Here is a 12,775-nt window from a genome sequence, read left to right as displayed (position 1 = left end):
GCGTCGACTTCCTATGACAGTCGTGCGAGAGGAGAAACCGCAACTGAGGCAGCGCCAGAAGTGCTCCAGACCTCCTTCGTACGTGCCTTCGGCGGTGGCATTCTGTTTGGTGACTGGTGCTGGCTGCGCCTCCCGAGCCACCGGGCTGCTGTGTGCGCGCGGCGGAAGGGTGTATCACACAATATGATATGTCGCTGCTGGAAAAGCGATGGGCGCGAGGCAGCGACGAGGAGCGTCGGACATCCGCCCGTTGCACATCCTCGCGCGGTCATTTTCAATCTTCCCTCTGGGTTCCGTTCTCCACACTGAAGTCATCAGCCGAGAGCGCGGTTGTCCGAACGGCGGAGTGAACACTTGTGTTCAAGCTCTGCGCCTCCTGCCGACGCCGCCGATGCAGTCGGCGGGCTGGTCTGGTACCGGTACCCATCCGTGTGGACGCACCCCACTATCGCTCGATGGTGCGTCCACACGGATGACCGGTACCAGATCGTGGTGAGTGAGCGAGACTCGGATCTCAATTGATGGAATGCTGTGTCGCGGTCGCCGGCTGAGTAAAACTTCTCAGTGCTACTTCCTCCTGTGCATTAGTGCGGCTACCCCTTGCCAGGACCACTATGTATGGATTTGGTGCGCGCGCGGGATCGCTTGAGGGTGCCGTCGCCAGCGAGCGCCACCGTCACAACAGGCCACAATTGCTAGCGCGCAAGAGCGCTCCTCTCAGTGTCCTTCGATGCTGATCGGTTCGATTCGCCATCAATTGTACTTCATTCTCAGTTTTTACTCAACGACCCATAGACTCGGATGTCCGCAGGCGGTCTCTCGCCTTCATATATAACTCATGAAGCACCGTTGCTGCACCCCATTCTGCCGTCCAGTTTGTCTTCCCTCGGCCTCTCATCGACATTCTACTTCTACTGTACCACCACAGGTATTTTTTTTCGTCGTACGACAGCTTGGGAAAAGGCTCACAAGAACTGCTCATGCTCAAGCACGCTAAGTATACGTCGGTGGAATGGACAGCGCAAGCTCTGGCTGTACTGCACAGCATACTCTTGAGCCGCAGGGTGCATTCGTCACGTCTCTGGACGAGGAGGTGATCACTGAGCGACCCCTTTATGTTGCAGATGCCGGGGAGCTTCCGCAGCTACGGTGTCAGGGATTGTACCCCGACATGAGCACCGCGGCCCCGAGGCGTACAGTTGCCCTAGGATGGCACGAGCCGGTAAGTACGCATCTTCGCGCCTTATTTCACTTGACGTTGACTGTTAGGGTCTGTACTGGTATGGGTAGTCGGCATATTCGCTTTCGTCGGCCATAAATTTGACGAGCACTCGAGAGACGCATGCAGTCGGGACCGATGCACTCTTTTTTGACACCCCCTCTTTAGACACGCCCTTGGAGTTCTTCGACACACCCTCTCTCAACACACCCTCTCTCAACACACCCTCTCTCAACACACCCTCTCTCAACACACCCTCTCTCAACGCATCCTCTCTGTACACACCCTCTTTCTATGCATCTTCCTTTGGCAACCCTTCCTATGCAAGTCCCTTCGACTTCGACCACACCATGATGTCTCCGTTCGGTACCTCAGTGAGTGCTCGATCTGTATACCTAGAACAGACATCAGTGACGCATGCGGGGTCTTCCGATCCTTCCGCAGCAACTTGGCCCAGCACCGGACGAAGGCCACCAACGCTGTTTTTCCGACTCGGAGCCCTTCGGTGGCAACTGGCCTCCGTCGAGCAGCCTCCGAGTCGATCGACCGGTGAGGCCGATCCCTCAGTCTGTTACAGGCTCCTTCCCATCCGCCTTCGGGGGTAGAGGGGATGAATCCGAGTGAGCGAATACGATGCTCATTCTCGATCCTAAGTCCTGTATCCAAAAACGTACTAGTTGATCCAAGTCACATGCACCACGCGAGCCAATTCAAACTCCACAATCTTATTTCCCTCTAGGGGTAAAGGGGAATAAGATTACGGAGATTCAGGATCGGGCGGGGATGAAAACTTTTGATGGGATGTGGCTGAGGTGTGGCGGGTGAGGATAGGGACACAAAACATTGATTCGCACTCTCGGATTCATCCCCTCTACCCCCCGAAGGCGGATGGGGAGGAGCCTGAGTCTGTTACTGTTCCCGCGCCAGCTCAATCTGGCGGGAATCTCGGCAAGCCACAGGAGGCGCCGGAGCAGAATATCACTGTCAATGCAAGCAGCGCGCCCGCCGCCGCCCTGACGTCTCCGAATGATGCGGATGTGGTGTACGTGATGTGCAAGTGGGACGGCTGCCGTGCCCTTGTCGACGCCACGAAGGACGCAGTCAAGGCGCATCTCAAGGAGGCCCACCACGGGGCGAAGGGCGGCTGCAAGTGGGAGGGGTGCATGCGCAGGCCGATGAACAACCTCTGGCGGCATGTGTTTGAAATCCATGCGCGCGTCGCGACGAAGGTGCAGTGCGACAAGTGCCCAGCGACGTTTACGCGGCCGGAGTCACTGCACAGGCATCTCCACAACTTTCATGCCTGCCGTACTGGGGCTGATGGTCCTAACACACGGATATATGTGAGTGGGCAACGTGATGCCGACGTAGTCCGGGTATTCACAAAGTCGTCGGGTCTAGGAGGATCGTACTTGGGCTGGGCCCTCATGAGATACAAGCCGAACTCGCTTTGCTAATGTCTGCTTTTGGTATTCCGTACGCTGTCGCTTGTTGATCGATTTGTTTGCAACTGCTTTGTATCTGTCGTTCAAACGTTCACACCCTAGAGTCTACGAGCAAGTGTGGGCACAGTACCGCCCGAATACACATCGCAATTCGTCTATACGTCTGGTCGCCCGTATGTCTGTATTGTATGCATGTACATACGTCTGTGCGTTTGTGTGTACGTACGTCTGTATGTGGTACTCGTTACTACTATTCACGGGTCAGTACAAATTGAGATGTGGCGGGCAAATTGTTGAACGGGTGCTGACGCGGACGTCGAGGAGCATCATGATCCGTTCAAAAGCGTGCAGTTGTGAGCGCCTCAGACGGTGGTCAGGGGTTCCCACGCTCAATATGTATTTACTATCATGTTCACGTCTTCCAGTGAGTCAGACAGCGTTCAGAGTCGGATGGGAGTCTATCATGCGTACGCTCGCCTCGCTCCCTCTCCACTGTATAAGTACGCGGCTGCCTAAGGCTCGGCAGTCCCCTAGTAGGATAGTCTCCCGTGGGCAGAGTAGACAATTCTTTCAACCTGCGCGCGCTCCGGATATTCTTGTTTAACCCCTAGGACCAGCCAACGATGACCAGCGAACACACCGTTGAACATCCACTCAGGCGATCTGAGCCGACCGGCTCCAGAGGGCCCTCAGGCTTAGCATATCGGTATCTGGTACGTACCTAAAATATGCACGAAACGTTCGGAGCTCACTACGGCTCTGCACGGCGTAGCGCGACGACAACAAGCACATCTGGCTGTCATGCTGCGTGGCAGCCTCGATATCCGTCTTTCCGCTCAGTACCCTGATCGCGCGCCGCATTCCGCGGCTTGCCACCTCTGCATGGGCGCGAGAGACGTGGGCCGACAAAGGCAGCATCAGCACACTTATGCAAGCATCTACTGCGTTGGGAGCTATAACCTACTCGTTCACGCGTCAGAGGCAATATAAGAAGACGGCCGAGACAGACGAAGACATCCGGACCATCACACTCGCCACTGATGCAGTTGGATACGGCTTCCAGCGGCAATCGCCCGAGCTTCTACGACTCTTGTTGCTGCAACGAAATGGGATCGGGCCCAGCAGGTACGCTACACCGACATGTCTCTGTTCCGAATGCTTATCAGACAGCCAGAACTCGAGAAACCGACCAATAATATCATAGAGTCGGAGGAGCCGGCCAACATCATAGAAAGGAGTGTCATGGCCGCCGCAAGCTTTGGACTCCTCGACGCCCTTGTGGATGTGCGCAAGGGCTTGGAGACGACCTACGAAATCACGGCGTGCCGCGGCGTGACATCGAGAGAGTGGTAGTCCTTCTAGGAGGAGCGCCGGACTTTGAGAAGCACTTGGTAGGCATTCTTCCGCCATTCAGCAGTTGCATACTATGCTAAGCCTCCGGCAGGGTCTTTATGTATTGACAGTACTTGCGTTGACACTGGGGTATACCTGGCCTATGCTCACAAAGAGGCCACGGCCGAGTGGCTGGGTTCGGAGCGATCCCTTGGGTGGGTATGTGGGGTATGTATGGCGTTGCTCACTTTCAGCATGAATGGTTAGCTCTGCAATCGAAAATAGGTCTGCTGTTGCTACTGTTTGCGAAAGAGACGCCTCACGCAGGCATAGCGTCGGGCGATTCTACTGGCCGGACTCGATCTGTCTACTGCTACGTTCTACTCCCCACCCTACTCATACTTGAATCGAGATAGTTATGAGTGTAAAGATGGAATCACTTCTCAGTCAAAGTCTGATGAAGGCTACGTGGTTGGAGGTCTGCACTGTGCATCTCGTGGCCACTCGAGGTATTGTTATACTTGACAATGTGTGTTCTCTGTCTGACGAGGAACCATACAGGTATAGGGGGCGTACGAGGCCTCTCGTTCCTTCGAAGTTGAACCCATGCAAATGAGGGCGCATGTCCATGTGAGTGTTGTGACATGACAGTTCATTATGTTGGTGGGCGAGTATAGTGACAAAATCTGCGACGCGCGACCCATATCATCATGCTAAGTACCAGCTATCATGGCTGTGCTAGAACCATTTTAACTGGACATCACAGTCAAAATTCGCGCCGCGTCGTCGCAAGAGCTGTGAAACGACGTAGTACTATGGAACGAAGTAAAGCCGTTATACCTGCTAACTGTGTCCTGCTCGGCTGGGTTAGCCTATTGTCAGTTGAACGGATTTGTACCGAGAGGTAAGCACAGTCTAAGGCCGTCTGAACATCTGAACATGAGAACAGCGTGTCTTCGGTATAGTAGGAAGGTCACGGTGACCCAAATCCTGGGTTAATATTTTGTGACATGTGCCGCATAAAGGGCTTCCATAAAGCCTTTATAAGTCCGATATGGTGTAGTGGCTAACATTATCGCCTCTCACGCGATAGCCCGGGGTTCGATTCCCCGTGTCGGAATTTTTGCTCATCACCAGGGCCGCTTATTTTCCGACCTCTGTTTACTTGTGCCATTTTGGACTGGTTCGGTGGCCATTCGCTGCCACAACGTGCTTGACCACAAACTTTGTCTACGACCAGCTCCTTCTCACCCTAACGTCCCGATGATTCCGTCCCGAATACGTGTCCATTGATTTTGAAAATTGTCATCCTCATCTGCGTGCGTGTCGCAGTCTCTACCACCGCCGTCACTGAGTAAGTCCCATACTCCCCCGTTCTCGTCTCGGCCTCTGAGAGGAGTTTGCGTGTCCTAACATTGGATCGTAGACTCTCCCAGTAAGGATACGGTCAGAATGGACGACTTCTCGGAATGGCGTTCTATCCGGCCATGGCGTCCTACCCTGGCCCTGTCAATCCGTGAAATAACATCGGTTTCCGTGACCTTCATCTTAACCTCTCCATATAGCTCCGACTCCATCGGTTCCCTCAGTATGTCTTCCGACGAAGACGAAGATTCGGGATCAGAAGACGAGTGCGAGCCGGACAGGACGCAGATCATATCGGATGTCCTCGCAAAGGGCCTCTCGGTAAAGGTGAACGGCATCCCTTGGCAGAGAGTGCTCATCAAAGTCGACGAGGAGACGGATGAGGCGGTCATCATTCTATTCGGGCTCATGCCAGGCAGACAATACGACGTCGAGTTGGGAGTTGTGCCGGGTGAGAGAACAGTACGAGGTCAAATCACTACAGGTGAGTTAGTTCTAGGCTACGCGTTCTCTGTGGTGGTATGGTCGGCGAATGTCGACGACGTCGACACGTCGCGGGAGGTCACTCCTGCAGACAGTGTTTACGCGCAAGTACAGCTAGGCCCGTGTTCATCCAACTTGGCGGTGGCGTTTTCATCGCGTGCAATTCGTCTTGATCGGCGAGTCTACTTCCCGAAAGGTTACCCGCGCAGTCAATCAGGCATCGTCTTTCTCAGCTGATCGTGGATGCGTCTCATCTCGAAGCTGGCCTTGATCGGGAATCCCATATTCTTGCAAAGGCCCGCCCGAACACTAGTTCCGACCCATCGCGCAGTTGTATACGAACGACGACGTATAGGGCACGACGTCTCGTAGGTCCGGCCACACATGTGTTTACGTGTTGTGACATCTGTCTGTCGTCTTATCTGCTAAGTTGCGATAGAGCCGCCCCCAGATCGCTTCTATCCCTCCAGCTGCTGACTGCTCTGCGCACATAGATAGCGAACTACACTCCGATCCCTCACGGTCGGATTCCCTCGCAGAGGAGGCCATCCTGCTGAGCAGCTCCCTGCCCTCCAACACCTCCCAAGCGCTCTCCGCGTCCTCACATCAGACCTCACCATCCTCCTCCCCCTCCGCGCCCGTCCCCATGTTGACTCCCGCACCGCTCACGCTCGAGGCTCGGCGGCAGCAACTCACCCATGAGCTCGCGACGCTCAACGCGGAGCATGCGCAGTTGACGGCGGCACTCAAGACCGCGCGCAAGGAGGCGCAGAAGGCGGACGCGGGTCTGCGCGCGGAGATCGACGCGCTGAAGCGGGCGGCGGAGCGCGGCGCCGCGGGAGAGCAGCGCGCGAAGCAGAAGGTGCTCGCGCTGCGCGAGGCGAGGAAGCAGACGGAGGCGGCCGCGGAGGCGATTGAGGCGGCGCGGGAGGAGTTGGAGGCAGCATTGCCTGGACTCGAGCAACGCGTGCGCGATGTGGAGGGCTCACTGGGGCAGGTGAGGCTGCGTGCTGAAGAGAAGAGGAGGGAGCGCGAGGAGGCGGAGGCGAGGGAGCGGAGGAGGCGTGAGGGATGGTCGGCAGAGATAGGTGCGCTGGGACGGACGTTGCAGAAGCTGGCGGCGAGAAGAGAGAAGCTGGAGGGTCGAGCGAGGGTGGCGCAGGGACGATCGGAGAGTTGGAGGAGAAGCTGAGGAGGCTGGAAGAGGAGCGCGAGAGGATAGAGAGGGATCCGTTCGGGTACGAGGGCGAGGCGGGAGGAAGGGACGCAGACGGCTCGCAAGAAAACGAGGATCCGATCGTCGAGCCCGAAGGTCGTGCGACCAGCCGCTCGGACCACCAGAGCGCGTCGGGAAGCTCCTCGCAAGGCCACCATCATGCGACCCATTCGCTTCACCATTCAAATCACAACGGATTCGCGCATGCACATCATCACCATCCGCACCAGCACCCCCGCAAGCGGCACTCACATCCCCATGCTCACCAACACTCGCAGCATTCTGCGTTTCCTCCAAGAACCCCTGCCCGCGCAGACGCATCACAAACACATACCCAATCGCAAACGCTCCCCCAATCCAACGGCCTGCGCACAGCGCGCGGCTTTCCCTTCCTAATCATCGCGAGCTTAGCGCAGGGCCTGGCGTCATCCACCTTCAAGCCCCGGCGTCCATATCCCCACATGCACCCAAGTCCAGCGGCCGGTCGCATGCGAACGGCCACACAGGCCGGGCACATTCCAACTCAGGTTCAGGCTCTGCGTCGGGTTCTGGATCCTCAGCGGCTTCTTCTCCGGCGCCGGCAGCGAGTGGGTCCAACCTCTCCAGTCGTGCGCCGCCATTCGAGCCATCTGGGCTAGGGCTGAGCGCCGCGAGGAGTGCGCAAACGGTGGCGTCAGTCGCGAACAGGTCTGAGCTAAACCCTGGCAGCAGTCCGTTTGCCCCTCGGCCGAGCGTTGCCCAAGTAGCCTCGTCCCAGGCGAGACCTCGCGGCGGGTCGACATGATGGCCAATAGCCAGAGGTGAGCCGGTCATACATATTCGCTTCTTCATGACCACTATTTACGACTGTAGCGTCTACGCGTAATTTATTGTAGGCACCAGTGCACGTAATGCTAGATAGCTGCGGAATGTACTGTACTGTGAGCTATATAACTGTGTATGATGGCACGAAGAGTGGCCGCGGGAGAAAGGTGTTAGCCGTCCTCCCGCGACCACTCAAGGTGCCAGCCGTACAAGTTAGGCGAGTTCAATGCCGGGCTAAGGTTGTACCAGTTCAATCGACGAGTTGCGGAGTGCCGCAGTGCAGCGAAACCTACGATAGCGAAACCTGCATCGATGCCTCACTGAGACTTCGTAGTAAAACACTAGTGCAAAGGTACAAACCCATGTTCGCCGCTCTTGAGGCGAGCCAGAGCCACTTGATCCCGCTGTACCTCCCCCTAGAATCTTTGTGTAGCCATGTGTATCGAAAGAAACAGAACAGCTTGCTGGCCAGGCTATAGCCCCCGGAAGGTCAAGGAGGGTCGAGGATCCGCTACTCCACAGTGTAGTGCGACTGCATGTCTCGAGTGAAGTCGATCCAAAAACTCTCTGGCGGGGAGTCGAACCCCGCTTTCGCGCGCACAGCAATATATATTAACGTGCAGTGTGACAGGCGCGTGTACTAACCGATATACTACCAGAGATGAAGGAAAGTGGGTTTATGCTACGTAATACTATCGAACAGCGAATAGATGTCAGAGCAGGAGAACTCCTTTTGCGCCATGCAAAGCATGGCGAGGAAGGTCGACCCACGACCAGACAAAACCCTCAGGATCCGGGGAGCCGAAGATCCGCACGGAGCGTGTGCTGATAGTGGGAGGCAGGTGGGAAGTTGCCATTTCTGGGTTGCTGAGATGTAGGTGTATGTGGGTCCGCGCTGACTTGCTCATTTAGGTTGGCCGTAAATGGACGTGGGTCCGCGCGGGCGTGCGTCGATCTTGGTCGTCTGTCGTGGGCGAGGATTGACATGATTGGATCGAAGACCAATCCGTTGCCTTCCTTGCACTAGCCGAGGGGTCGCGTCCGGGGATATATAGCCCTCCCACCCCGCCATGTCCTCCCCATCCCCCGACTTCGCAGTCTCGCTCTCCACGTCGTTGAACCCAGTCTTCAAAGCCTCAGAGCCTCAGCCCTTCTCACCCCCCAGCCTACAATGTCTGCCCGCAGCTCGACCTCCTCCACCACCTTCCTCATCCCCGCTGTCTTCAGCACCTGGAGCGCAGCCCAGGAGCGCGACCTCGAGGCCCAAAGTCTTCGCAGCTTCGACCACGTCCACGTCGGGCTGCCCACTCCTCCTGCTGCCCTCACACACACCACTCGGGCTCGCTCCTCCCTTGAGGACGGCACGAACCCCATCGACGACTTCTTCGGCGTCGCCTCGCCGTCCTACATCCCACGCGGCACGCTGGACAGCCGTCACGACGCGGTGTCTCTGCCTGCCCACGTCGACGACGCGCCGCCGCCATACTCGTATTCGTCCGAGCCGCCTGCGTACATGCGGTACGCGGAGCACCCGACTCTCGCGATGTACCTGTTCAAGTTTGGTTTCTGTGAGTAGTTCTCTCGGCATGTGTGACTGAGCGCGTTGCTGACTGTGTTGCGTCTCTTCAGTGTTCCCGCTCTTCTGGATTGCCGGTGCCTTCATTCTCATCTCGCCTTTGCGCGCACCGGAGGATTGGGAGCTCACCAAGACCGAGGGGGAGCGGGAGGAGCTCATCCAATCCATGCGACGCACAGAGATGAAGTGGGCCAAGCGTTGCCTCATTGCCTTCTCCGTCCTCGCCCTCATCGTCACCGCTATCGTCGTGATCGCGGTCCTCGTCATGAAGTCGTGAAGACCACCAATACATCGACTTTCACAACCTCCCTGCCCCACGCTGGTGGCACGACACACATTCGTCCATCCCATCGCCTTCGCGTCGCCATCGCCAAACGCACCGCTCGCTCGCTCACTCGCACACCATCGCCCGTCAGTTCGACACTGGCGCACCGCCGACAATCCGACCACCCCGCTCCTTCGACGCGCCAAGTTCCCGCAGTCCACGCCCAGGAGGCCCACATCGACACGCTCCTGCAGCCCCGAAGCCTCACATTCGTTGGTGATATACACACCTTCTTGCTCCCACACTACCGCACTCTCATTGATTAATCGTTATTTCCCTCCATTATGATGTACAGCTCTGTATCGATAACCTCGCAGTCAGATATTTGTATCAATACAAACGGAATTGGTTCTTCTCGTATCGTGCATTGTGTGATGAAAGGAAGCGATGTCAGGAATCCGGGCAATAAGGAGCACACCTGGATGTCGATGCAGATGACTCCTATGTTGGATCTGGCATCGTTGGTTTGGCAAGCAGGACCACGAAGGAAGTCATGTTGTCCAAAGTGATGCGGCGAGCGTCGTCCAGACATCCTTGCGTTTGGCCGGGATGTTGTGTTCGTCGGATGAGTCAAGTACTGAGAGACCGGAGATATGGTTTAAAACGTTACAGAGTTAGGATAGATCGGAGAGTATCATATGAAGATTTCCATGGCAGTACAGTAGTGACGGATGCTGAAGAAGGACAAAGGCAACAGAGATGACGGTGGGGTTCAACAAGGCCGGCGCCTCCAGAGCGCGCCTGCCTCGACCTGGTCTCAGCCACAGCTTGCACTGGAACAACTTCGAGTCCTCTCTGCAACGCCTTTTCAGTGACGCCTTCTTGTACCACGGGTATCGAGCAGACAATCTGAACGCGGCCAAAAGATGATACAGACGGGCCTTATCCCGAATGCTCACAGCGACCTCATTACGGACGCGTCCTATGACTTCTACGGTCTGCGCCTCGCCACTTGCAGTCTCGACCAAAGGTGGCATCTCCGCTGCGCTCTCGGGTTGTACTTGCAGTACTGACGTGCATTATGACCGCTAGGATCAAGATTTGGAGACTTGACGAGACTAGCGGGGCTTGGAACGTAGAGGACGACTGGAAGGTGCGCGGCCTGTCCCTCAACTAAAACGCGTCTCTCATCATCGTACACACCGCTTTGGCAGGCCCACGACGCGTCCATCTCCAAAGTCAGCTGGGCGCACCCCGAATTTGGCACCGTCCTCGCGTCCGGGTCGTTCGACCGCACCGTCAAAGTATGGGAGCAAGCCAACCCCGGCGACGGCGACGCGCCACAGCTGAACGGCGCCGGGCCCTCGAGCGCGTCGCGCTGGGTAGAGCGCGCGATGCTCGTCGACGCGAAGGGCACCGTGCGCTCCGTTGAGTTCGCCCCACATCACTTTGGATTGAAGCTGGTGCGTGTCGGAGGTCGGCGGTGTTTCGCCCGTGTCGCTGATGGTGCTAGGTCTGATGCTAGGCGACGATATCGTCTGACAACTTCCTGCGCGTGTATGAATGCTTGGAGCAGCCGTCGCTCGCGACGTGGCAGCTGTCGGACGAGGTGGACGTGACGGCTCTGCCCTCGGCGTCCGCGCCGCGCTCGATAGCGCCGACTGTCACTCTCACCACGCCGACGCAGCCGTCCGCAACGCTCGATGCGGCCTCTGTCTCGCTCGCAGCGCACGCCGTACAACAGCAGCAGCAGCAAAGCCAACTGCCCAGCAGGCCAGGACTTGGCTACAGAGAAGTGAGCGCATTGACCCGTCACTCAGATCTGTCGCTGACCGCCTTGCGAGGCGGACGGAGGATGGTGCATATCGTGGTGCAAAGACCGATATTGGGGCGAGATCATAGCAGCCTCCAGCGGGATCAACGGCCTCGTCAAAGTACGTATCCATTCCCTAGCACCTCCCCTCAACAAACTGACCACCACTACCCGCAGATCATCCAACTCTCCGCGAGACCATCAACGATCCTCACACTCGACCCGACGCCCGCTCCGCGCCCACTAGGCGATGGCGCCGCGCGAGGGACAGCCTCGCCGGCTGACGGCGACGCGCCCCAGCCGTACGCGATCACGACCATCTCCTGGGCCCCGTCTTGCGGCCGCTCGTACCACCTGGTCGCCACCGGCGGCCGCGACGGCCATGTACGGATATGGCGCGTGAAGCCGCCCGCGCTGGAGGACGGCGGGGACACGGATGGGACTGAGGGGTCGGACGCGCGGTGGTCTGCTGCTGTGGTGGCCGACTTTGACGACCACAAGTGCGTGATGGTCTCGAACACTGCCTGGGGCTATTACTGATACTTTGTACACTCTCCACTTCAGGTCGAGCGTAGGGCGAGTGGAGTGGAACGTCACAGGGTGCGTATGATCTACTAGGGCTTGACCTCATGCACGGCATGCACTGACCGATCCTGGTCGTGCAGCACCGTCCTCTCGTCCTCTGGAAACGACGGGCGCGTGCGCCTATGGAAGATGACAGCGGGCAACGTGTGGAGACCCGCTGGGCACATCAGTGTCGAACAGGCGGAGGAGCAGGCAGCGGACGTCGACATGGACGAGGCTCCCGTGCAGGACTGAGCTGCACACGCGCCGTCGAAAATGTGCTCTTAGGACCCGCGCCGTTCCGTTTCGAAGCGAGGAAGCGTGCGTTTAGTGCGGGACTGCGGGGGGCTTCGAGAAGAGATTGTTCCGTGCCGCCGGTACCGGGCTGCTTCCCTGCGTCATGCTTGCGATAGCAACCAAACGATCGCCGACTTATCAGTTCAATATACTTACTACTCTCGGAGATTAGCGGAGGGCTCCAGATTTGTACGACGGGGTGCAAGGTGCACCCTACGTTCTCGTCCGTCAGGTGGCCAGCAAGAGGCTCGGCGACTGAGATTCCGAGAGGCTGACCGGAAGATTCGACCTGGGTTCGACACATGTGGTTTCGTAGACCTTCCGGACCGAGTCGTTCTAGCTGGCCTCCAGGAGCCAAGCCCGCACTATGCAGCCCGAATGCGTCTTCGTTTGTAT

The 12,775-nt window shown here is 57.5% G+C and overlaps 6 protein-coding genes and 2 non-coding genes across 8 annotated transcripts; 7 read left to right on the top strand and 1 right to left on the bottom strand.

Annotated features, from left to right (window-relative positions):
* The first annotated feature begins 616 nt into the window (after window positions 1–616).
* On the top strand, window positions 617–1,880 carry B0H18DRAFT_1210973 (uncharacterized protein). Its single transcript, XM_048036402.1, has 4 exons — window positions 617–928; window positions 990–1,222; window positions 1,291–1,593; window positions 1,664–1,880. The coding sequence occupies exons 2-4, from the start codon at window positions 1,013–1,015 to the stop codon at window positions 1,841–1,843; spliced, it is 693 nt and encodes a 230-aa protein (XP_047893838.1). The 5' UTR covers window positions 617–928; window positions 990–1,012; the 3' UTR covers window positions 1,844–1,880.
* A 222-nt stretch (window positions 1,881–2,102) lies between these two features.
* On the top strand, window positions 2,103–2,993 carry B0H18DRAFT_1005475 (uncharacterized protein). The gene is made up of 2 exons (XM_048028573.1): window positions 2,103–2,562; window positions 2,621–2,993. Exons 1-2 carry the CDS (start codon window positions 2,269–2,271, stop codon window positions 2,648–2,650), a joined length of 324 nt encoding a protein of 107 aa, XP_047893837.1. The 5' UTR covers window positions 2,103–2,268; the 3' UTR covers window positions 2,651–2,993.
* A 2,051-nt stretch (window positions 2,994–5,044) lies between these two features.
* B0H18DRAFT_t101 lies at window positions 5,045–5,116 on the top strand. The gene has a single exon. It is a non-coding gene; the product is annotated as a tRNA-Glu (tRNA).
* Window positions 5,117–5,295: 179 nt separating this feature from the next.
* Window positions 5,296–7,128, top strand: B0H18DRAFT_332425 (uncharacterized protein). The gene is made up of 3 exons (XM_048037640.1): window positions 5,296–5,350; window positions 5,423–5,845; window positions 6,339–7,128. The coding sequence occupies exons 2-3, from the start codon at window positions 5,449–5,451 to the stop codon at window positions 7,034–7,036; spliced, it is 1,095 nt and encodes a 364-aa protein (XP_047893836.1). The 5' UTR covers window positions 5,296–5,350; window positions 5,423–5,448; the 3' UTR covers window positions 7,037–7,128.
* Window positions 7,129–7,199: 71 nt separating this feature from the next.
* Window positions 7,200–8,213, top strand: B0H18DRAFT_1210972 (uncharacterized protein; the record flags this gene model as incomplete). Its single annotated transcript, XM_048036401.1, has 2 exons — window positions 7,200–7,860; window positions 7,936–8,213. A coding segment is annotated over one exon (645 nt), but the record flags the coding sequence as incomplete, so codon positions are not given.
* A 214-nt stretch (window positions 8,214–8,427) lies between these two features.
* B0H18DRAFT_t100 lies at window positions 8,428–8,526 on the bottom strand. The gene has a single exon. It is a non-coding gene; the product is annotated as a tRNA-Asp (tRNA).
* A 509-nt stretch (window positions 8,527–9,035) lies between these two features.
* On the top strand, window positions 9,036–9,717 carry B0H18DRAFT_876248 (uncharacterized protein; the record flags this gene model as incomplete). The annotated part of the gene is made up of 2 exons (XM_048040479.1): window positions 9,036–9,432; window positions 9,494–9,717. The coding sequence occupies 2 exons, from the start codon at window positions 9,036–9,038 to the stop codon at window positions 9,715–9,717; spliced, it is 621 nt and encodes a 206-aa protein (XP_047893834.1).
* Window positions 9,718–10,631: 914 nt separating this feature from the next.
* On the top strand, window positions 10,632–12,337 carry B0H18DRAFT_1084973 (WD40 repeat-like protein; the record flags this gene model as incomplete). Its single annotated transcript, XM_048031856.1, has 8 exons — window positions 10,632–10,735; window positions 10,798–10,858; window positions 10,920–11,168; window positions 11,231–11,500; window positions 11,550–11,639; window positions 11,696–12,018; window positions 12,083–12,118; window positions 12,184–12,337. The coding sequence occupies 8 exons, from the start codon at window positions 10,632–10,634 to the stop codon at window positions 12,335–12,337; spliced, it is 1,287 nt and encodes a 428-aa protein (XP_047893833.1).
* Window positions 12,338–12,775: the final 438 nt, after the last annotated feature.

This window comes from Fomitopsis serialis, assembly GCF_022376445.1.
Source record: "Fomitopsis serialis strain Sig1Antser10 chromosome Unknown B0H18scaffold_30, whole genome shotgun sequence".
NCBI classification, from domain to species: Eukaryota; Fungi; Basidiomycota; class Agaricomycetes; order Polyporales; family Fomitopsidaceae; genus Fomitopsis; species Fomitopsis serialis.
This window is presented reverse-complemented; position numbering and strand designations above follow the sequence as displayed.